The following is a 23,476-nucleotide window of genomic DNA, read 5'->3' as shown; positions in this document are numbered from 1 at the left end:
CAACAAGCCAGAACGAACAACTTAACTTCCAAGTGCTTTGCTTCTCGGGCCTGCTAATACTCTTAGTCGTCTTCTGTTTTGCAGTTTGGATGCTGACATTTGGAAAAAGTTTTTGTCTCGCCCAGCCTTGCCATTTATCTTGAGGCTTCTTCGAGGGCTGGCTATCCAGCACCCTGCCACCCAGGTGAGTGGCCAGCATGCATGTGGAACTTATTCTGTAGACAAGACATGAAGTGGGAAGGAGCCATTTTCTCTCTCATATCTACCACCAACTGAGCAAATAAAGACCAGTGTGACTCACCCAAATATATGAAATTCCTAGAGTAGAAGGGACTTTTAGAGGTCATCTATTTCTCTCTGTGTGCAGAGGGAAGTAGTTATTTTTGTGATTTCCACATTCACTCAGTGATAAGCAAGACTTCCTTGTCTCATGAATCAGCTGTAGAGCATTTGAACTGTGAGGATCATGACTGACCAGACTATAAAACAGTTGAGATTTCTGACCACAATTTCTGGGACATTCACAATACCATTGCCAGCATTTTCTGCTCTGCCTCGGGCAACTGGAAACTGTGCTAAGGGAAGTCCATGCATTCTACTCTGTAGCCCATTCCTGATTTCTCCCCACTGGGCTGAGGTGTCTGTTAACCCCTCACAAACCCTAACTGGCCCCTGACAGCAGGTGACCAGGGCTGGCTTCATTTTATATAACCACACATTCATATGTAGTTGTTAGATAATACAGAGAAATCAGACATGCCCTTTACCCAGTCTTTTTTAAGAAGGCATCTTGCAAAACTGCAGCACATGTCACAGCCAGTGTTTAACACTGATGGTCAAGAAGCAAGATAGGTCATCACCAGAAGGGTCCTTCTTCTTGCCCTTTTATATCTGCATCCACTTCCCCCGGTGCCCCTGCCTTGAAACACTGGAGTTGATCTATTTTTCATTTCTATGATTTCCATTTCAAGGTTGTTGCATGTGAGGAATCATACTGCACGTAACCTTTTCAGATTGGCTTTTTTCACTAAGCATGATTTTCTGGAGACTGACCCAGGCCGTTGCCTGTATCAGTATGTGTGTTCCTTTTTATTGCTCCACTGTGTCCTATGATGGAGACATAGCCCAATCAGGTTAGTCATCCAGTCAGTAAAGGACAACTAGTTGTTTCCAGTATCAGACCATTATTTATGAAGCTGCTGTGAACATTCAGGAGCAGATTTTTGTGTAAATTTAAGTTTTTGATTTCTGGGAAAAATGCCCAAGAGTACAATTGCTCAGTTGAATAGGAGTTGCATGTTTTACAAGAAACTGAAGATTCCCACAGCAGCATAGGAGTAGCCTGGGTTCTCTGCGTCATTGCCAGCACTTGGAGATGGTAATTCTAATTTTTCGCCTCCTGTGGATGTGCAGTGACCTCTTGCTGTGTGCTGGCTTGCATTTCCCTGGTGCTATGCTGTTGCACATAGGCACCTTTCTGTCTGATTCATTTGTGTCTCTTCAGTGAAATGACTTAATGTCTTTTGCTCATTTCTTAGGTGGTTCATTTTATTTTTTTTAATGTTGAGTTTTGAGCATCTTTAGGGTTGTATTTTTTTTATGTCTATAATGTTCTGTATTGAATGCAGTTCCCACATCTTTTTTGATGCTCTGTTTTGATAACTCGCTCCAAAAATGTGGTAACTTGATTAAAGATTCTTCCAGTTGTTCCACTCAGATCTCTGTTTTGTTCCAAACTCTTGGTCAACTCAGTACAGATTGTCATAATTAGCAGTTTTCGTAGAGGTGATTTTTTTTGTAGTACAGGTCTTCCCGTACATTGTTTTCCGTAACCTTGTAGCAGCTCTATTTTGCATAGGAATAAGTCAAGGAACAGAGCTGCGATTGAGCCCCCGTAGTCTCAAACCAGCTGGTTCCTGAACTTGCTCTGATTGCTAAATCGAACTATTTTCTTTAGAGCAAGCCTTTGTCTAGTTAAATACTTGACATTCACAATTTTCTTTCAACGGATTTACTGAGCCACCTGTCACGTCTAGTACTCGGCTGAGCTAAGTTGCCGAACGAGATGTTCACTGTGTCTGGTGGAAGATGGAACCAGAAACATAATAGTGACCATGCAGTGAGATAGATGTAGTGTGGAAGGGAACAAAGGAAAGAGAATTTCTTGGAAGAGAGAGTGACACCTGCGAAGGCTCTGAGGCAAAAGAAAGTTTGAAGCATCGCAAGAAACCAAAGCAGTTTTCTGGGGAGAGGAAGTGTGGCCAGAGCTGACGCTGGGTTCAGAGCACATTCTCCAAGGAGAGGAGTGTGCTTGTTCTCTTGCGGGTGGTCCCTGGCCCTAATGTTACAGAGAAGGGAGTGAAGGGAGGTGAGACGGGAAGTAGGCTGTTATCCTAGTTAAGGAGCGTGAAATGGAGCTTGAACTAGTTCATGAGTAGACTCAACAGAGATCTGGGAGGTAGAATGATGAGAGTTAGAGATTGCACAAGGTGAAGAAGCTGAATGAACCAGGAACACGGCTCAGTCTCTGGATCAAGGGTTGAGGTGAATGGCAGTATGGTTGAAGGAGACAGTGGACACGGGAGAGTGTGTGGGGAGGATTCATTGGCATATGCTGTGGATGTGTGTTCTTTTCTCCTTGCTGGAATGTGAACTCAGGAGAGGGTCTTTATTTCCCCATCACCTAAAAAACTGCTTCATACACACGTGTACATCCACATGCATACACAGTAGACACACAGGCCGGGGCGTTCAGTTTGGGGTGCCTGTGGGGAAAGTTCAATAGGATTTAAATCATGGGCTCAGCATTTAGAAGCATGAGACATAAGATAACTTGTAATTTTGCTGAGATGCAATTTGAAGCGTAGCTGCAATGAGAATAGATTTACGAGCTAGTAAATGATTGGAGTTGAGCACTGAGTTTTCACATTGCAAATTAGCTTTGTTGTTTTCAACTTATTGTCAGATATGTAGTCATTGTCATCAGTTCACTAGGGACGGAGTGGTGGTAATGCCCGGTGAGCTCACCTGGGGCCTTTTCCAGGTGCTGTCTGCCTGAGGTGTGCTGATACTCTCCATGCCTTTTGATGGCAAGGTGCCACAGTGCAGTGACTTCCAACCTTCTCGGGCATGGGGGGTGACATCTATTTTTGTTTCTTTTTTATTATCTCTACCCCCACGTATACTAGCTGTGCCTCTCGTATCCCTGGGCTGAGGAAACTGCCCCAGGTTCAGTGGACCTGCGGGGCTCCTGGATGAAGAACTCAAGGGTAGTGTGTCATACATGGCAGGACTCGCTCTGCCTGGTGGGCACAGCGCGCAGGTGCTGCTGCTTCTCTTACCAGGATAAGGGACCCTGCTGGCCCTGTTCACACTCATTGTACGGGCTTCTTTATGTGTGTTACCTGATTCTTAGTTTTTACTTCAGCCATGGCTAACCCCATTTTATAATTGGGAATCTTGAAGCTAAAGGTCGGAGTAACAAGTGAAAGGAGTGGCAGAGCCTCCTCCCTCCACGTGTTGGTGTCGCTTGAAGTTTGGAGTCAGGGGGTCTGACTGTAGTTGAGCAGGTGACAGATTGTGCACACGGGTGATTTTCCAAAGCTTTATGCTCTTGGGAAGAAGGCTTGTCTCCGTAGTTGGATACATGTATCTCTGGTCTCTTATTGGCAGGTTCTGATTGGAACCGACTCCATCACAAACCTGCATAAACTGGAGCAGGTGTCCAGTGACGAGGGCATCGGGACTCTGGCAGAGAACCTGCTGGAGGCACTGCGGGAACACCCTGATGTAAACAAGAAGATTGACGCGGCCCGCAGGGAGACCCGGGCTGAGAAGAAGCGCATGGCCATGGCCATGAGGCAGAAGGCTCTGGGCACCCTGGGCATGACGGTAAAGCCACCTCCTCCAGTCCTGGGCTGAGGGTGGTGCAGGTGAAGGTTGGCCAGGAGGAGGCAGGAACTAAGTGTACTGGTACCTCAGGGGTGTGACTGCCACTCTGCTTATAGATGGGCTCAGGGTTGACTTAGCAAGTTCACAAAAGTAGTAAAAATGTGGATAATAACCACTGGATATTGAGGGTTTGCTATAGGCCAGGCCCAGGGCTGGAACACCTTACTTGTAAGATTTAAGTCCTCAAGTGGTTCTATGAGTTGATAGCGTTATATCCATTTTTCCAGATGAAGAAATTGAGAAGTCAGTAGGTTGAGGCATGAAACTAATTGGTTGACAGGGTTTTGACCAGGATCTGTTTGATACAAAGGGCTCTGTGCTTCACTGTCCCGCCTTAGAGGAAGCAGTAATCCTAGAAGTGCCTTGTTCCAACCAGCAAACTTGAGTGTCAGCAGTTTCAACACTCACACAGTAATGGTGAGCAAACCAGAATGCAGCAGCCCCTCCCAGCTGAGACCTGGAATTGCTGGAACAAAGAAAGGGGGCTTTTTTGGTGACAAGTGGAAGTACCATTTGGAAGTTCCCATTTGAAGTTTTCTCCTGCCTCAGGGGTTCCTGCAGGGAGTAGAGAATAGCAGAAGAATATGGGTCTGAAGGACTTTTCTGTTGATGTCACAGTGTTTGAGCATCCCCAAGTCAGGGTGGAAGGGCACGTGAGAATCCCTTTCTGACATGCCACCTGGGTTCCCTTATAGACAAACGAAAAAGGCCAGGTGGTGACCAAGACGGCACTCCTGAAGCAGATGGAAGAGCTGATCGAGGAGCCGGGCCTCACGTGCTGCATCTGCAGAGAGGGATATAAGTTCCAGGTACCACTGCTGGACAGGAGTTGGCCTCAGGGGCGTGGGCTCTGATGGCATGGTCTGGCCTCTTTTTCAGGAGGCAGCCCTCTCCTGTAGACCCTGTTCTTAGACTGGGTTAAGGTTGTGTGCTATCCTCTTTTAAAGGCGAGAAGGCACACTGATGAACATCATCATCCTCAGTGAAAGTGGCACCCACTGGGTTCCTTCTGTATGTGAGGCCTCAGGCTCAGAGCTCTGTGTAGACTGAGTAATTGTGTCTTTAAACATGTAAAAAGCCCCAATTTTTAGTTAAGAAAGCAAAGGACACGCGGTGGAGCCAGAATTCCCGCTGGGGCTGCTCTTGCTCCAGACCTGGGATTTTCACTGCACACTGTGCTGCTTCTATTCAGGGTGATGGGGGAGAAGTTGAGAACCCCCACTTTCTAGGCACATCCAAGCTAGATTAACCTGAAAGGAACAGAGCAGCAAGTGCCCTGCTTGTTCCCCTGAAGGCCTCGTAGGTGGCCTCTTCCTCCTCAGTGTGAACCTCCTGCTCTCTGGGCACCCAGGCTGTGGAAGGGCAGTGCCTTTGTTGGTCCTGCTGTGCTGCAGCCTCTCAGCTCTCATAAAGCAAGTGGCTTATCAAGAATTTTCCAGTTAGATGAGGCCTGGAGAGGAGGACAGCTTGGGCTTGCTTCTCTGCCTCTCTCTGCCCAGCCCCTCTTGGGCAGACTCTCATACCCCTTTCCCTGGACTGTGCCCAGCTGGGTGCCTAACCCACAGCTGAGGTGCCAGTCTCCTGGTCTGTTTCCTCTGCTGTACATAACAGAATGTCCAAGATTAATCTGTAAAGAACAAAGGTTTATTTAGCTTATGGTTCTGGAAGTCCAAGAGCATAGTACTGAAATTGTGGTTTCTGGTAAGCTCTCCGGCAAAGTGCAAGTGTGTGGTGTGGAAGAGAGACATGTTGGGGGAGCCGAGAGAGGCAGTAGGCCCTCTCACAATACCTGCAGAAAGGGAACTGTTGGTCCCCGTGAGGGCGGAGCCCCCCGACTTAACTGCTTCTTTAAGGTCCCACCTCCCCTCAACACTGCTCTGAGGAATTAAGCCTCAGCTTGATTTTTGGTGGGAACAAACCATTTTAAACCAAAGCACCCGCTCTTCTGAGCACTTCCTGGGTAAAGCAGCCTGAATCCCAGGGCATTGCCTAGGAAGGAGGACACTCAGTTCTCCTCATTCTGCCCTACCTCCTTCCTAACCCAAGGTGGCGTTTCTCTCCCCTTCTATCATCTGTTGTCTTTGCAGCCCACGAAGGTCCTGGGCATTTACACCTTCACAAAGCGGGTAGCCTTGGAGGAAATGGAGAACAAGCCCCGGAAACAGCAGGGCTATAGCACCGTGTCCCACTTCAACATTGTGCACTACGACTGTCACCTGGCTGCTGTCAGGTAGGCACTGGCTTTTGCAGAGTGGCTCCTTCAGCAGGCCTTCCCAGAAATTCCCCTCTCACTCATGTGCGCTTCCGCTCTGCACCTACATTATTTCAGAGGAGTGGCCCACTTGCCTAAGGCCCTGGAGTTGCAGGGAGTAGGACTGCCAGCCCCGAGGTTCTAAACCTACTCTTTAGTCTCTGGGGAGTAATCTTTTCTACCTGAAACCATATGGGCCAGAAGCCATTCTTGACATAGTAGAGACATGTGTTTGGCTTTGACCCAAGGCTGGTAAAAGTAGTTTATTTACCTGAGATAGTGAAGCCAGCAGTTACCATGGTTTACAGAAGTCTGACCTGCTGAGGCCCACACCACAGGGTGAGAGAAGAAGCACCCTATTTCTGGGGTACTGTTTAAAATTTTGATTGGTTACTCCCCTTCTCTCTTGATGTGACATAAGACTCAGGTCTGTAGAACTGGTCCTTAAGTCCAGAGATTATAAGTGGCTAATTCTCCCCCTCGGGTCAGAGCGTGGCCTGACGTACATACTGTTAAACAACAAGCCTTCCTCCACCCGTTCGCCCAGGTGTCTGGTGCCAGCTTAATTCCAGTAGTCATCTGTCCCTGCTCTACTCCCCACCCAGGTTGGCGCGAGGCCGGGAAGAGTGGGAAAGTGCCGCTCTGCAGAATGCCAATACTAAATGCAACGGGCTCCTCCCGGTCTGGGGACCCCATGTCCCTGAATCAGCTTTTGCCACTTGCTTGGCAAGGTGAGTATTGAGCATTTCCCATGGTAAAAAGTATGGGATTTGCTGGGCACAGTGGTGCACGCCTATAATACCAGCAATGGGAGGCTGAGGCAAGAGGATTGCAAGTTTGAGGTCAGCTTCAACAGCTTAGCGAGACCCTGTCTCAAAATTTAAAAACGGCTGGGGACGAAGTGCCCCTGGATTCAATCCCCAGTACCACAAAAAAAGGAAGGATTTACAGGAGATGGGAAAGATACGCTATCAGTCCAGTCCTTTTCCTACCTGCTTCCTTGGGCATACATGACCCTTTTTGCTTGCTGACTGAGGAGCTGTGCAAAGCAGGTGGGAACGGGGAATGGAAATTTACCGAAGTCCTGACCTGCTGAGGCCCACCCACAGGGGGAGAGAAAGAAGCACCCTCAGTTTCTGAGGCACTGTTTAAAATTTTGGTTGGTCAATCTTCTATTGATTTGATGACGTAAGACTTGGACCCCTGACTTGGTCAGACCAAGAATGTCCCAGAGTTCACTTATAATGGTGTATGGCTCTGCTGTCTAACTAATGACAGTAACCAGGCAGGTGATGCATGCCTGTAATCCCAGCTACTTGGGAAGAGGATCACAAGTTCAAGGCCTGCCGAGGTAATTTAGTGAGACCCTGTCTGGGAACGTAGCTCAGTGATAGAGTGCCCTTAGGTTCAATCCCTAGTACCTCAAAAGAAAGAAAGAAAAGAATACTACTAATAAGGAAAGCAGCTTAGTTGCATGGGGATACTGGGCTCCTTTTAAGGCCTCCCTGCTCCCACAAATCCAAAGTGGCATAGCTAAAGCTTCTCTGAGACCTTGTGTTTTGACAGGGCCTTGTGGCATGGTGGTGCTTTCCCAAGTCCTGTTTTAAAGCTGAGTGATGAGAAGGTGTTCACTATAAGCCAGGTTTCTGGAGTAATAATGATTAAAGTAACAGCAGGCAACATGTTTAAAGGTTTTTCCATGTGTTGCTTCTAGCAGTACAGAGGGGTTGAGTAGTCTACTCAAGGTCACCCACCTAATAAGAGACAAGGCCCAGAAGGACAGGAATAGACACTGACTTATCTAAAACAAACAAACAAACAAACAAAAATAAAAACAGATTTGAAGGTTGAAGAGAGTTCCTATGGGTAGATCATCATGTCATAATGGAATAAATTCCACGTTTCTTCCTCTAAAATATGTGTCCGTGATATGTGCTATGACGTCTGTCCATACTTAGGGAGCATCACACTCAGTCACAGAAGAAATGAGAATGTCCTGCTGGCCCTGCCTTGTCTCTGCTCTCCCTTGGGTTCTGTTAACCCCTGCAGACATCAGGCCAGGTGCCAGAGGGGGTTCTGCCTTCCAGCCTGGCTATCACCAGGAACTCACTTCTGCTTCCATGTTTGTGCTGCTTCTATCCAGGCATAACACTTACCTCCAGGAGTGTACGGGCCAGCGGGAGCCCACGTATCAGCTCAACATCCATGACATCAAGCTGCTCTTCCTGCGCTTTGCCATGGAACAGTCGTTCAGCGCAGACACCGGCGGGGGTGGCCGAGAGAGTAACATCCACCTGATCCCATACATCATTCACACTGTGCTTTACGTCTTGAACACGTCAGTATCCTGTAGCACATTGGCTGACCTACCCCACATCCTCTGCCCAACAAATTCCCCTGGCTTTCCCATCCCTTCTCTTCTTAGTTCCAGAGTCAATGTCTGACCTTAGGCAGTCTTTACTGAGGTAGTGAAGTGCATCTGTAACTTTTTGGGGTTGCCCAGAGTAAAGTAGAGTGGGTGACTTTCCAGAGCTCTCCTGTGTCCCACCATGGACAGCAATGGGCTGCATCCTTGCACTGGTCTTTGGCCTGGAAGGTACTGAAATGGGCAAAGCCATTCCGTCCTCTTGAATGGGGGGCCATGACTGGAGCACAGCATTCATCAGGACCCACTAGCTGTTGCAGGTGGAGGCTTCCCACTGAGGCGAAGCAAGGGAACTAAAGCCCCGCTTCATGCCTGGAAGCTGGGTTTATTGTTCCTGTTTTTTCTCCAGCAAGTAATGCTTCTGGCAAATGAGAGGGGAAGGGCCTGTTGAAGATTATCTGGGAAGTCAGCTGAGAAGGAAGGCGGCGAGGAAGAAAACGTGTTTCTATCTGTGTGCACAGGATGGCATAGTTAGGTGACACCCAGAAGTGTCATTTTAAAGAACACTCAGGAGGTGGAAAAGATTCTTCCTTTCCACTCCAGGTTTTAGAAGCAAATTAAGAGCTTTATTGTACCTTAGCTCTTGGGTGTGAATGGCTTTATACTTGCAGGACATGTTCCTGGCAGAACCCCACAGCTCTGGTGGGCAGAAAATTGGCCGCCTGTGGAAAGCTGCACAGTCCACCTGAGGCACTGCCGTGCTGTGGAGGCAGCAGTACAGTCGGCTTTTGTCCTTTCTGGCCTGTCATCAACAGTGTTGCTTTCTTACTCCTTTCCTGTCCTTGAGATAAAAGGCTGACCTCAGGAACGAAGTCTTCACTGTTACAGAGGAAGGGCAGGGCTCCTCTGGAGTGCGTTACATCATCACCAGACTCCTTGGGCATCAGAAGACACCTGGCCTCCCTGACGGCACAGACATGCCCACTGTCCAGACCATGCCGCGGGCCTGGCAGTACTCATTACCAGTGTTCTTGAGGCCCTGACAGCAGGTTTTTGTAGAGACATGTCTTGGCAGCCATGGGGTGGAGTGAACTGCTCCATTCCCCAGGGAGAGAAGCAGACCCAGTGAGGAAAACACTTTCTGTGATTTAGCCTGCTGGGATGGAGCTGGTTACCTATGGTATCACCATGTTCCTACATGCCAGACATTTAGAACTCCTGCTCAGGTCTCTGAGTTAAAGGGGAGTTGCCTCTTGGCAGTTACCTTGGGCAGGCAGAGGCTGACCCAGAGGCTTCTGTTCTTCCACCACATTCTGTCTTCCCTCATTAGCTTGGTTACAGAGCACTTAGTGCCGCTGGTGGACATGCACAAAGGTGAGTTTGTCACACCATGACTCCCATAAGCCAGAGCAGAGCTTGAGCAGATCCTAAGGTGTCCAGCAAGTCTCAGGTTCCTGAGGGGCTGGAAGAGCCTGTCAGATCCTTTCCATCCTTTCCAGCCAGGCTCATTCTGTAGGGAGCAGCAGAAAGCAGGGTATCCTTGCCCTATCCCTACCCCGCTCCCCGCTTTGCCTCCATAGCTCAGCTATAATGACGGTGCCATCTGCAGACCTGGGAACTGGGATTCTGGTGGCTGCTGACATGGAATTTGTTTACTTCCCATTCTTCCCCAACAGTCTAGCAGCAGCTGGATAAGACAGCGTAGCCGCATGTCAGAACTTCATCATGGGGAGGGGTCTTAGCCCAGTTGGTGACTTTGGGTCGGTACTGAACTCCTCTGCTCTGCAGTTTTCTTCTTTGTAAAATCGGGTCAGTGGTAGTACCTGCCTCACAGGCTCTTGTGAAGATTAAGTGAATAATCACATCAAGCACTGAGCATGGTGCTGTGATGATCACCCTCGTGTAGTTCAGGCAGGAGTTCGAGTGACCAGCCGTGCTTGCCGGGAGAGTCTGCTCTTATGAACGAGGGAGAACACTGTCTTGAAAAACAAACCAAGTAGAGAGCCTGGGAAAGCAGCCAGATGCAGTGGCTATGTGGAGAAAGGGAGCGTTCAGGCTGTGAGTCGAGTCAGGGAGTCTGGATCCTTCCACGCTTGCTGCTGCCACTCACTGGCTTAGTGACATTAGGCAAGTCTCCTCACTTTCTGGGTTTCCAGAGTGGTCAGGTAAGTCTGCGCTGGAGTGTTAGTGAACATGCCATTTGGTAGGGTGCTCAACAGCAGGCAGTGCTGGGTTGAGCAGGGTCGGGGGCGGGGGTGCAGAGAAGCTGCCACAGACAAGGGCCTGAGAGCACAGACGACTTGGATTGATGGCGGAAGGGGCTCAGCCATGCCCATGTTCAACCAGCTCTGAAGGAAACTGGCACCCTGATCCATTCCCCACTGTGTGACACCACGCCCCTTTTCTTCCAGAACCCGAGCAACATCCCGAGAAGAGAAGAACCTCCAAGGTTTCCTGGAGCAGCCCAAGGAGAAGTGGGTGGAGAGTGCCTTTGAGGTGGATGGGCCCCACTACTTCACAGTCCTGGCCCTGCACGTCCTGCCCCCTGAGCAGTGGAGGGCCACGCGCGTCGAGATCCTGCGGAGGCTGCTGGTGACCTCACAGGCCCGGGCGGTGGCTCCAGGGGGGGCCACCAGGTCAGTACCTGCTTTAGGAAGCTGCTGTCTGGATTGTGTCTGATGTGTTTCTTTTTTTTTTTTGGTGGTACTGGGGATCGAACTCAGGGCCTTGGGCTTGCAAGGCAAGCACTCTACCAGCTGAGCTATCTCCCCCAGCCCCTGATGTGTTTCAAAGATGACCGATCCACGTGTGCTAGGCGAAGGTGTGCTCATCTGACTCAGCAGTTGACATTGACACTGAGAGTCTAGGCTGCTGGCTGGCAGTTGCTTGGGCCTCTCTGGGTTTTGTATTCATCCTCTGGAAAAGTGAAGCCAGATTTACGTTCTGTAGAAAATTCAGGGAGGAATGCAGCTAGGCACCGGGTGATACAGCTAATGAGAATCATAGGACCAGCAGGGTCTAAGCCAGGTAACTAGGTTTTTTGTTATGTTTGTTTTGCCATAAACTAAGAAGTTTCAGCATGACCATGATAGGGAATTTATTTTTTTATTTTTTAATTTTTTTAAAGATGTTGACAGACCTTTATTTGTATTTATTTATGTGCAGTGCTGAGAATCCAACCCAGTGCCTCACACATGCTAGGCGAGCGCTCTGCCACTGAGCCCCAGCCCCAGCCCAGGGGTTTCTTTTTTCATAATTAAAAGCTCGTCCTTCTCACTTCTTGGTTGCTGTTCCCGTCCCGTGTTCTGTAAGCCTGTCTTCTTCCAGTCCCACTCTCCCAATCCTGGGCACACTCCCAGAGAGGAGGGGCCCTTCAGGAAGGAAGTGGTCCTTGCTTCCATGACCTTGTGCTGCCGTTTGGGTCAGATGGGAGGTATCTTGGGAGAAAAACAAGAGCAAACAAGAGCAACCACCCCAGCTCTTCAAGATGACCACGGTGGTGGCCGTGTGTGGAGGGAGCCCTGGCCCCACTCAGGCCGATGTCAGGTAGTCCAGTGGCTTGCTGTTACCACTTGAGTGAAATGTGCCCCTGCTTTATTTCTGGAAGATGTCCCTTTGATTCTGCTCTCGTCCTCTGGATCCTTTAGTTTAGGATCTGAGGATCATTTCCACACATATAGACCAGCGGGGAAATAGACAGGGACTTTCAGGCTCATGATAATGACAAACCAAGTGAAATAGCAGGGGCTCGAAATGTCATACCTGGTTTCTTTACCTCTGTCAGCTCTGAGATAGCAAGCATTTTCTGATTATAGGCATTTCCTGCCCCAGAAGAACCAGACTGGAGCTGTCCTGTTGAATCTGGCCGATACCAGCCTGTTTGGGTGGAGGCGGGCAGTGAATCTTGTTAGCTTTTTTATATAACTGCTGTCCCCATTCCATACATGTCACTTGCCAGTGTTTCCTAAGAGCCTGAGCATTAATAGTTAACTAGCTACTTGAAATCTAAAGTTAGCCCTTGTGAATATAACATTGTTGATAAGCCAGACTGAGCCTGCATTCATGGCAGACAGAGTGACTGTTTATTGGGCGCAGGTTCTCCATGGCAGGTGTGAAATCTGAGCCTACTAGAGTTATTCTGCCTTCAGCTAGGAGACTGGAATTCACTATTGTCCCAGGCAGTTAAAGAAAAGCCAGTTAGGTCAAAACTTAATTAGGAAATGCAGTGTGAGCTACATTCATGTGTTGCCATTTTCTCTGTAGCAGTTTAGTCACCTTTACTAATTAGCCTTAAATAATTAAATTGGGCAGGGTTACCCAAGAATTTCTGCTTACCAGGCAGGACAACCACAGAGAAGAGCCAAGCCTGGCCAGGGTCTGAGGTTGCAAGCCTGCCACCTATGAAACAGACTGGCAGAGGTGCTGAGGGCTTTCCCAGTACAGGGACACCCCCCAAGGGGAGGCTGCGGCTGACAGGCATTTATCCCATCTGTCCTGTGTTCCGTGAGCCTTTCTTCTTCCAGATCCACTCCCAGAGAGGAGGTGCACTTCAGGAAGGAAGTGGTCCTTGGTTCCATGACCTTGAGCTTCAGTATGTGTCAGAGTATCTTCCTGGGATTGGGCACTGTCACTTTGTCCTCAGTCTGGTACATTTTGAGGTAGGGGCAGTAGCAGATACACACAAAAGTAGCTCAGGACAGACTGATGACTTTCATATTTTACATTCAGAAAAAAACGGCTCCTCCTCTGCTGGGAATTCGCAGGTATTTAAGCTTGGGAATTGCTCAGACCTTCATCACAGTCTTCTCTACTGTCTTATCTGCCAGGACTTAGGGGTGCAGAGAAGTGCACAGTTGCCCTCATCCAGGGGCCCACCTGACAGTAATTTTTACTTCAGGCTGCAGCATCCCTGGGCTGTAGACAGGGGAGAAAGGGGGCACTTTGAGAGATCCTGGGCAGAGGGGAGCTCCAAGCAGCATATTTTAACATTCATCTCGTTTTATTTACTTTACTTTTGTGACTTGAGCATCTGCTGAATGCAGGTGTGAATGGCCTGCCTCATGCTAGGCGCTCCCTTTATTTGAGGCCCATGGTTTTAGCTTCTAGTAAATAACATCTGTGCATATCCTGTTAGGATTCTTGTTTGATTGTTATTTCCACAATCCCAGAGTGCTGGGGACTCGAACCCGGGCCTCCAGCATGAGAGGCAGGCACTATATGAGACAGGCTATATGGCCTGCACTTCCTGTTAGGATTCTTACCGATACTCATATGCATGTATTTTAGTACTGAACGTTCAGTACCTGTCCCTTTAGTCATAGGATGTGTTCCAGGGTATAGAAAACTCCAAGGCAAGGGTTATCTGACTTTTACTTACTTACTGCAGATGTGGTGGCTATTTGCAAATGGGACCTCTCCTAGAGCTTGGGTGGTAGAAACCAAATCCTGACTCTGAAACTTCACTCCCTATGTTGAGGGGAGTCCAGTCTTTGTTTTTCATTAGACTCCACCTGGTGTAATCATTCCTCAAGCCAAGGCTGTCTGTTGTGAAGGCCATGGCCTTGTCAGGGGCAGCCCCTGGTGGTCCAAGGTACTGACTAGTCTTTAATCCTGAACTGAATCTTTAGCAACAATACAGGTTAGGAATAAAGGGGTGTGGTGAACAGCTAGCTCTGGAATTACCCCAGGATTTAGGAGGTGTTGGGGTGATGGCATGCTCCATCCTAGACATTACTGTTGCTCAACACTGATTTTCTACCAGCTTGCTGTTTTTTAACAGAGCATGTGTTTGACAAATGACAGCATTTGGCTGGTTTGGGTCTGTTGTTTATAAAATTTCTCCTGGTGGGAATGTAAAGATTGAAATAACCCGATGTGGTGATGCAGCCCCGTAATCCCACTGGCTGGGGAGTCTGAGGCAGGAGGATTTCGAGTTCAAAACCAGCCTCGGCAACTTAGTGAGGCCCTAAGCAACTTGGTGAGATCCTGTATCAGAATAAAAAGGGCTAGGGATGTGGCTCAGTGGCTAAGTGCCCTTGGGAGTTCAGTCTCTGGTACCAAAAAAAAGATTGAAAAATTGAAATGGAACCTTGTTTCCTTCTTCATATATTAGGCACCATCCTGTCCAAAAGCTAGTATAAGGCTAAACGTGGGACCCCTTTACAACCGTAAGTCAGGAGCCTTTGGTTGCCATGTTGAACTTAGGTCTCCCTCCCGTTTGTTTCACTGTGCTTTGGAAGATGTGCTGGAGAGTTAGATGCATTTCATGGAATGTCTTTGTAACGAGTGACCCTCTGGCCCAGGGCTTCAGAAGTCCGTGCCCACAGCTGCATTTTCCAAGAAGACAAGGCACATAGCCCAAGCCATGTGAGGCAGAGGTCATTTGGGGCCCTTGGCCCCAAATGCTTTGCTCTGCCCTTGCGAGTATCCTTCTAGGAACTTCATGGCACGGGGTTTGATTTTCTCTTCCAGGCTGACAGATAAGGCAGTCAAGGACTATTCTGTTTATCGTTCTTCCCTCCTCTTTTGGGCCCTCGTCGATCTTATTTACAACATGTTCAAGGTAAGGAAGCCAGGGGGCCCAGCTGGTTTCTGCAGGGGCGTGGGCTATCTCTGCTCCTGGCTCTGACCTTGCCTCAGCATCCACAGGCTGCCCCTCACTGACTTGGAGGCACTTTGCTCCTTAGAAGCATCTAGCCCCTGCTGTGAGGAGGGCTTAGGCCAAACCCGTGCATCCAGTGTCCATTTGTAGCTGGGTCACTCCTCATGCCCCTCAAGCTTGCTGCCAGCTCCTCATGCACCTCTCTGGGGAGCTATGTCTTCAAAAAATCAGTGTTTAGGGTGGCTCCTGTCATCGTCTGAGTGAAGCAGTCCAATCAGCGCATGGTGAGGGTTCCCTTAGCTTTGGCGTGCAGCTGTGCAGTGTGTGGGCAGGAGTGGGCAGCTGTGGCGGTGCTCCTAGGTTCAGGTGGCAGCGTGCATTGTGAGGACTCTGTGAGGTGTGACTCAGAGTCTGATGGTCCTGGAGGTAGAACACACCCTCAGGAAGCTCTGTGCATGGGGAGGACTCTCTGTGGGTTTGAGATGGTCTGACCAGCTGCAGCTCAAGGACTTGGGAGTGCTGGGGTTGAAGCCAGGGCCTTGTGCATGCTAGGCAAGTACTCTACCAACTGAGCTACATCCCCAGCCCTGTCTGTTGGTTCTTGTAGAAGGTGCCTACCAGTAACACGGAGGGCGGCTGGTCCTGCTCTCTGGCTGAGTACATCCGTCACAGTGACATGCCCATCTACGAAGCCGCCGACAGGGCCCTGAAGGCCTTCCAGGACGAGTTCATGCCAGTGGAGACCTTCGCAGAGTTCCTCGATGCAGCCGGTCAGTCTCAAGGCTTGTTTTACGAGATCCACAGGTGTGAACCAGCTCCCTCCAAAAGTCCCCAGAAAGGATGTGTGAACACCAAACCATGGATAAGCCAGCAGGAGCTCTGTTGTGCACTGAGCACTCGCCACCTCCTGGGCTGTGGAGTCTGAGTTCAGTTCTCTCAGCTGCCCTGTGTGAGCCATCCACTCTGCTTATCCCCACTTTTATAGACACAGTGACTGAGTTTTTCAAGATAAAGTGAGTGGCCAAGTGAACATAGCCAGGAAACAGTAGAGCCCCTTTTCAATTTTGACTTTTTGTAACAGTTTAGAGCATTAACATGAGAAACAGGGTGAATCGTCTTCCTCCTGCCTCTCATGTCACAGGTACCCCAGCGAGATACGGGAGACTTTCACTCTGATTCTTAACAGATGGTAAATCAAATAGCAAAAAGCACCTCTTCAGTGTATGAATAGGGCAGCACTTTAGACAGGTCAGGGGACACTGGCCGACACTTCTTTATCCCACAGCTAGCGAAACTGAGGTTCACTATTCTCTCCTGGGTGCGAATTCTTTGTATAACAAATCTGTCATCCTAATTGCAAACACATTACAATTATGTTTGGATTTTGTGCCCAAGCACCAAGTAACAGCAGGGGGAGGTGACTTGGGTCTCCGCCCGGGAAGCCCACCTAGGAGTAAAGTTCAGGGCCCCCTCATCCCGGTGCCCTTGCCTCCGGCCTTCTGTCAGAGGGAGCTGCCCCAGGCCAAAGCAGAGGTAACAGCATGCCTCGCTCTGATTCGTTAGCTTGGTTCTCTGCTTCACTGTTTCTGATGCTCATTGTGAGGATTGTGTAAAATAGTAAAAATGCAGGGAAAAAAAAATCCCCCCAGATCTCACTCTTGAGAGAATACCTCTATTAACATTCATCTTTTCATTCTCTGGGAATGAGACTGGATGAAGGTCTAGAATGATGTACAGTGTGAATTCCTCTTTCTTCCAAGCCCACTGCCAACTGAGCAGCTTTTCCAAGAGCCTGGGGCCTCTGCATTTGACTATTCCTAGCAGTGGCCTTAGCGGAAGGTTTTTGTCAGCCCAGGGCCTGCTTGTGCGTCTGTGTGGCCTCAGGCAGCCCTGCTCACCTCAGTCTCTCTTGACCTTGTTAACTCTGCTGGGGCTGGGTGCTGTGCATGCTGCTCCTACCCACCCTCTGCTCTGTGTTTTCCAGGTCTTCTGTCAGAAATCACTGATCCAGAGAGCTTCTTAAAGGACCTGTTGAACTCGATGCCCTGAACATCCCCACGGAAGCTGCAGTTGACGGAGATTGAACTAGCTTTGCCTTCCACTCCTCTGTTGTCCCTCCTCGTGCATTGATTGATTCCCCCACAGGATGCTGCATTATTACCCTCCCCCCCTCATTTTTCCTGGAGTGGCCTGGGGTTTAGGCTTCCTGTTTTATCTCGTGTGTGTGGTGCGCTAGCTATGAAGTTGTCTGTAACCCAAGCCGTTGAAGGACCTGTACATACCTAGGAGCCATGAGTTGTCCTGGCCAACTCACTACTTGAGTGTGCACATCTTGAGAAATAAACGAATGACTTGAGGTGTCAACTGCTGCTTGCTCCCATCCTGGAGACGCTGCGCTGGTCCTTGAGCGCACGGCCCTCTGGGCGTCGGCACCAGAACACTGATGGACCATAGTCATTTCTCTGGGCCTCTTGTCAACTCCACGGGGAGTCCATCTATTTCCAGCCAGTAAGTTGGGGCACTGCATTTAATGACTGTGTTTTTATTTTATCCCAAACAAAACCCATGGCCTCCATCTTAATTTTTTGGCCTTAAGAGCTGGAATCCAGATTCAAGGACCCTGGTAGTGTTCTAGTGCCCAGCCTGAAGGGGAGGGCTCAGTGGAGCAGCCCCTGGTCTTTCTCTAACAGACCTTGGAGCATGCTGGCTGCTTTTGGGAGTCCTTGGTGACGTAAGGGTTGTCACGGGAAGAGAGGCCAGGGCAGACTTGGGCTCAGAATGATGAGAGTAGCTGCTGTTTCCATTTTCCCCAGTGTCATTATAAGGAAGCACCAGTGAACTAACCTCACGTGCCCAAGGTCAGCAGCCAGGGCTGGCAGGTTTGTGTCTCTGAAGCTGCATCCTGACTGGAGGCCTCCTCCCTGACATTCGTGGGGCTTCCTAAGAGCCTTTCCCAGATTTTAGCAAAAGGCGGGGAGGAAGAGCTTGCTAACGCCCACCTTCCTTTGTTTTTCTGGCCACTCTGCCGATGCGGTGCATGCTATCAGCCTCCCATCTGGATGTCCAGTTCATCTGGCTCGGATCAGACCATCTGGGACCAGGGTGCTGCAGGGCCCCTTTGGCACACTTCACAGTTGGACTGCAAGTCCCTTCCCCAGAGCCCCTGACTGGGCAGCGATGAGCAGGCGAGATGTCGAGCTTAGGCTGAGCTAGAGACAAAGGAGATTTATGACGACCCAGCTGGAGGCCCTGGCAGACCAGAGTGTGTGTGCCCACAAGCACGGGTACACTTTATGTTCTGAGGACACAGGGGACACAGTCTGAGGGACTGACTTGGCTTTCGGGGAGGGGAACAGCAGCGTGGGAGCAAGGTCAGGCACTCCTTCGGCTTAGACCCCAGTTCCGGCCTCTGCAGTCCCTTCTGCTGTTGAATGGGAACAGTGCCAGCAGGTTTGCATGGCAGTGCAGTTGCTCGAGGTGGCCTGCCTGCACGGTGGGTACGTAGTGACTCCTCTTGTTACCAGGGAGCTCGTTTTCAGTTCTTTAGACCTTGCCTCTCCTTTCCAGAGCTCCACGTCTTGCACAAGGTGCTGGAGTGTTTGGTGTGGGTGGAGATCTGGCTGTGGCTTCTTGGGTCTCGCTGGGAGTGCCGCGGGCCCTGCCCTCCACGTGCGCTCTCACTTTTCCTTCCAGTGGTCTCCCAGGAGGCACCCCAGGCATGGGGGCTGTATGGAATTGCTGTTCACAACGCCCTGGTGGGGAGCAAATCAGAGCAGCTTCCTGCAGGGCCGGGACGAGGGGCAATGTGGACAAGGAGTCGGACCCACCACTAGATGCCAGGTTTGTGTTGGATCTCTATTGTAGGCCAAGCTGTATGTGTTGTCACACCTTGAGATGTTTAGTGTTGACCCAGATCCTTCAAAAGCTTAACCAAGACCTGTGTCTCCTTGGCCTGCAGACCTGGAGTCACCAAAGCTCATTACAAGTGTCTGCCTTTGTTTTCTGTCCATGGTTTGTTATTTCTTGCGAAGGCCTTAGAATTTTGGCCCCAGCCCAGACACATCTCGCTTTCACTGTTACAGCTTCCCAGTGGCCCCGCCACCATGCCAGGCAAGCTGCTGACACAGTAGTCACGCGAGTCTCAGGTTCCAGGGCTGCGCCTTGGTGCCTGAGCAGGAGTGGAAGCTGGCCTAGGGAGAGAGCAGCGCCTCCCTGGCCATGTCCCATGGCACTGGGCACAGCACCAGCAAGCCCTTCTCCTGCCCTCATCCAGTCCCTGGTCACGGAGCTGCTAGGTGCCGTCTTCCTCACCCCACTGTGGAGTTGTTGGTTCCCGCCTGGTGGCAGCTGCCGCTGAAGCGCGAAGCCTGTGGTCGTCGCCCTTCCTTCTCAAACTGCTCCAGCCTGCGGTGCTCCTTGCCATCTTGGTGTCGTGCTTTCCACGTTAGAGGTTGCAGGGAGCTGGGTGTCCCCCTCTTGCTCGAGGCCTGCCCCCATGCCCCCGCCGCCTGTTTGTCGGGAAGCCGAGGCTGTGCTAGGCGCTCTCCGTTTCATCCTTGAACCCTGCGTTAGGCGGCAGTTTTCTAGTCTCCAGATGAGGGGAAGACCCGGGAGGAGGTACCTCACCTGCTAGGGAGTCAGGGCTGGTGGGCTCTGGGGCTCCAAGGACCCGGCATCCCAGGGCCAGCGTGCCCACTGTACCACGTGCTATCAGTGCGTCACGCCCTGTCCTTGTAGAGCTCTGCTTCCAGTGAAGGAGATGGTCACCTAGGCGGTCTGGGCCCACAGACAGGGAGTATCCTTGTCACAGTCCCACTGGGCCGGATCCCGTTCTCCTAAGATCCCACCAGGGGCAGGGCCATTTATTTACCTGGAACTGGTTCTGGTATCCCAGGCCACAGCAAACCTCTTTAGCTGGGGCTGAAAGCAGAGCTGAGGAGCAACAGACAGGGACGTGGTAAGTCCCCAGGCTGAGCTCCCTGGAGCTGGCAGCTGAGGGTTATCCTGGGGCAAGGCCAGGACAGCCTCTGCCTCTTGGCCTTAGCTCATTTGCAGAAGGAGGAGCAGAACAGTGTGGGAACGAGCTAGGGATGGGGACCTCTGCTTGGAGCCCAGGGGAGCTGGGTTTGGCTGCAGCCCCTCCAGACCTGGCCTCCACAGCAGGTGACAGAGGCACAGCCACCACTGCCGGGGAGAGCTGAGTTGGATCAGGGCTCTTGGCTCCATCCCGGGTCAGGAGAACTGGCTGCACTTCCTGCTGGAGCAGGACCTGGGGGAGAGTCAGAGGCTGCCAGAGTGTGAGCCAGGGTGGCCCCTCCTATCCTGCAGCCAGAGGTCGTGTGGCACGGGTGCGTTTCCTGGCTAAAGCGGCTGCGGGTAGCACGCGGCCTCCATCTGGTGGCCTGATGCATGGTGAGAACGAGTGCTTCCCAGGGTCCCGCTCTGCTGTGGCTTGGATGCCGAGTGTGGGAGAAGGGCCTCGAACCTTGCCCAGCCTGGCGACGCTGGCCTCAGCTGTGGTCATCAGCATGTGCAGCATCAGTGCGCAGGTGATGGGCCCTTAGCAGCACTGGCATCACACCCAGGTGGCAGGCAGATGTCCCACCTGACAGGCACGCACAGGCCTCCTCAGCCTGCAGCTCAGTTGCCTTGGCAATGGATCTGTTTGCTCTTATTTCTGTCTCTGCTGCACCAAGTTTCCTGCCCCGGGGGGGACTCCTCCCTTTCCTACCTGTCCTCGTTTGTTGCCGATCTTGGAGCTGGCCCCTGACGGGCCTGGAGAAGGGGCTGGGCACGCAAATGCAGAGCTGTCTCCTGCTGCTCGGCCCTGTCGGTGCAGTGCAGCCTCCACATCTCACCCTGTGTCCCTTTTGCTCCATCCCTTTTCTCTAGGGCCGGGGACAGTGGGCACAGAGAAGGAAGGACTTCCCAAGGCCACGACTCAATCCATGCTCTCCCACATCCAGACCTTCAGTGGTCCCACGTAGGGCTCAGGAGGCGCTCCAGGCTGCCACCCACAGGAAAGAGCGTGAGAAGACGGGCTGGAAAGTGAGCAGAGCGCCCCGCGCACCCCTGTCCACCCGGGGCTCAGACCCGGGCCAGAGCTCCGGCCCAGGCGCGGGATGAACTTCGGCTGCTGGGACAGCTGGGCTTCCTCCCGAGGGAGGGGGCGCTGTCCCCTGCAGCAACCTCCTGGGATGGGCAAAGGGAGCAGGAAGTGAGCAGCTTATGTTGGCATGAAACACGGTTGGCCAGCATCTCAGGGTGGCACGTGGCGGGGTACAGAAAACCTGCACTTCACTGGGGCTGGGTCCAGGGGCCACCCAGACCAGAATCCACCCAGGCGATGAGTACGGGGTGATCAGTGGGACAGTCCAGCACCGAGCTGGCATCGGCGTTCTGGGCAGGAGTGAGGGAGGGGCCTGTACTTGTTGCCCTCTGAACACTGCCCCTCAGATCCCTCCACCTCCTTTGCCTGAGGACCTTGTCACTCCATCTTCCCCTGCTGTCCCCCATCCTGGACCCCCCGTCAGGCTAATGGTTTTAGAAATTTGGAAGAGCTGGGTGTGGTGGTGCACACCTACAATCCCAGAGACTCAGGAGACTGAGGCAGGAGGATCCCAAGTTTGAGGCCAGCCTCGGCAACTTAGCAATACCCAGTCTCAAAGTGAGAAGGGCTGGGCATGTGGCTCAGTAGTTAAATGCCCCTGGGTTCAATCTCTGGTACGGAAGGAAAGGAAGGGAGGTAGGGAGGGAGGGAAGGAAGGAAAGAAGGGAGGAACGAAGGAAGAAAGGAAGGAAAAAAAGAAGGAGTACAAATTTGGAGACCCCATAATACTCATTGAGTACCTTCTCTGGCCAGAGCACAATGCCTCAGTTACTACTTTTCCTTCTGTTTTGCAGATTAGAAACCTGAGACTCAGAGAGGCGAGTTCACTTGCCCAAGGCTGCACAGCTTGTAAATGGGATGCAATCCCTGTCTGTCCAGCCAGCCTGAGCCCTGCTCATTCATCTGGTATTGCTTCCTATCTGGCCTAGACATAGATTCAGTTAGATCATCCCAGCACCCAGCAGCTTGGGGAGCCAGGACCTGGCCAGGTGCCCAGCAGGCAGGAGGGGCGGCCACAGCTGAAGGCTAACTGCCCTCCCGCTGGGAGCTGTGCCCAGGGCTGGGCAGATGAGCTGCAAGGCCCTGGGAACCAGCTATGGGCCCAATCTGTGGGACCCAGTTGGCCCTAATGCCAGGGCAAACAGGGCAATTAGAAGGTGGCTTTTGTTTGGTGGGGCCCAAGTGCTGGGCTTAGGCTGGGAGCGCAGGGGGCCCCACCCCAATCACAGCCTCTCTTGGCCCTGGCCCCTTCGCGTGGCAGGGATCTGCTTGTCCATGGGGACAGGGTCACAGCCCTGTGGGGCGTGACTGCAGATAGTCGGACAATGCTGCTCTGTTGCTTCTCCCGGCTCTGCAGGGGCGGCTGGTAGGCCGATTCTCTTCAGAGCGCGTCTTGACGTGGCCGCAGCCACGCACCTCCTGCTTCTGGTGGGCGAAGGGCTCCTGCCACCTCTCAAGGGACTGACTCAGAGGTGCTCCAGGCCCACTGCCCTTCACACAGCCGCTCCCTCCAGCTTCTGCCTCAGGGGCCCCTGTACCTGCTTGTGCAGGACTGTAGTCAGTAGCTCATGGCCACTTCCCTGTGCCCACAACTCACTGGGGTCACCTGCTGGTTCTGTTAAAGTGAGACCAGGGCTCAAGTTGGGGTGCCTCCTCTGCAGTCTGTCCTCAGACCAGGCTGCCAGAGCAGAGCCAGGGCCGAGATAAGTTTGAACTTCAGACCAATGACTTTAAGGTAAGTGTCTCTCAAATATTGCACAGGACAACTTTTTAGTATGAGCATGTCCCATGCAATATTTGGGATAGACTAGTACTAAAGAGTGGCCCATCATTCCTCAGAGTGTTACTGGGCGTCCTGTGCCGAATCTGGTCAACCTTACTGTCCTCGCCGGACACGCCAATGGCTCCCTGAAGGAGCCCCTCCAGTGGGGGAGACCAGACCCAGGCACAGATCCCCGGAGGGGCCGAAGGAGCAGTAGACACTACCTGGAAGCGCAGGCGAGTTAGCGTGTCTGGGGAACTTCAGGTGACAGGCCTGGAGCGTTGTGTTTGGGGGCATCAGGGACTGGTGCCGAGGCTTGTCCCAGGACAGCAAGCAGGGGACACAGTCCCGGCACCCTCGTCGGCCCTTCGTGGACCGTGCTGAGACCCATGGGCCAGCTCCAGGTCCCCCGACCCTTCCCATGGCCTCTTTCTAGA

The 23,476-nt window shown here is 51.6% G+C and overlaps 1 protein-coding gene across 18 annotated transcripts in view; it reads left to right on the top strand.

The window, feature by feature from the left end:
• Positions 1 to 17,524, top strand: part of UBR4 (ubiquitin protein ligase E3 component n-recognin 4) — a 132,414-nt gene extending 114,890 nt beyond the window's left edge. For 12 of the 18 annotated variants that reach the window (XM_079146917.1, XM_079146922.1, XM_079146910.1 and 9 more), the window contains 10 exons: positions 85 to 184; positions 3,673 to 3,891; positions 4,647 to 4,760; positions 6,039 to 6,181; positions 6,778 to 6,933; positions 8,346 to 8,540; positions 10,979 to 11,203; positions 15,039 to 15,129; positions 15,776 to 15,938; positions 17,153 to 17,524. In XM_079146917.1, the coding sequence (XP_079003043.1) occupies positions 85 to 184; positions 3,673 to 3,891; positions 4,647 to 4,760; positions 6,039 to 6,181; positions 6,778 to 6,933; positions 8,346 to 8,540; positions 10,979 to 11,203; positions 15,039 to 15,129; positions 15,776 to 15,938; positions 17,153 to 17,217 (1,471 nt within the window). In that variant the 3' untranslated portion in view covers positions 17,218 to 17,524. The remainder of the gene's footprint in view (positions 1 to 84; positions 185 to 3,672; positions 3,892 to 4,646; positions 4,761 to 6,038; positions 6,182 to 6,777; positions 6,934 to 8,345; positions 8,541 to 10,978; positions 11,204 to 15,038; positions 15,130 to 15,775; positions 15,939 to 17,152) is intronic. The other 6 variants (XM_079146915.1, XM_079146908.1, XM_079146914.1 and 3 more) reach the window with 1 other exon arrangement.
• Positions 17,525 to 23,476: the final 5,952 nt, after the last annotated feature.

Source organism: Sciurus vulgaris, assembly GCF_902686455.1.
Source record: "Sciurus vulgaris genome assembly, chromosome: 1".
In the NCBI taxonomy this organism is placed as follows: domain Eukaryota; kingdom Metazoa; phylum Chordata; class Mammalia; order Rodentia; family Sciuridae; genus Sciurus; species Sciurus vulgaris.
This window is presented reverse-complemented; position numbering and strand designations above follow the sequence as displayed.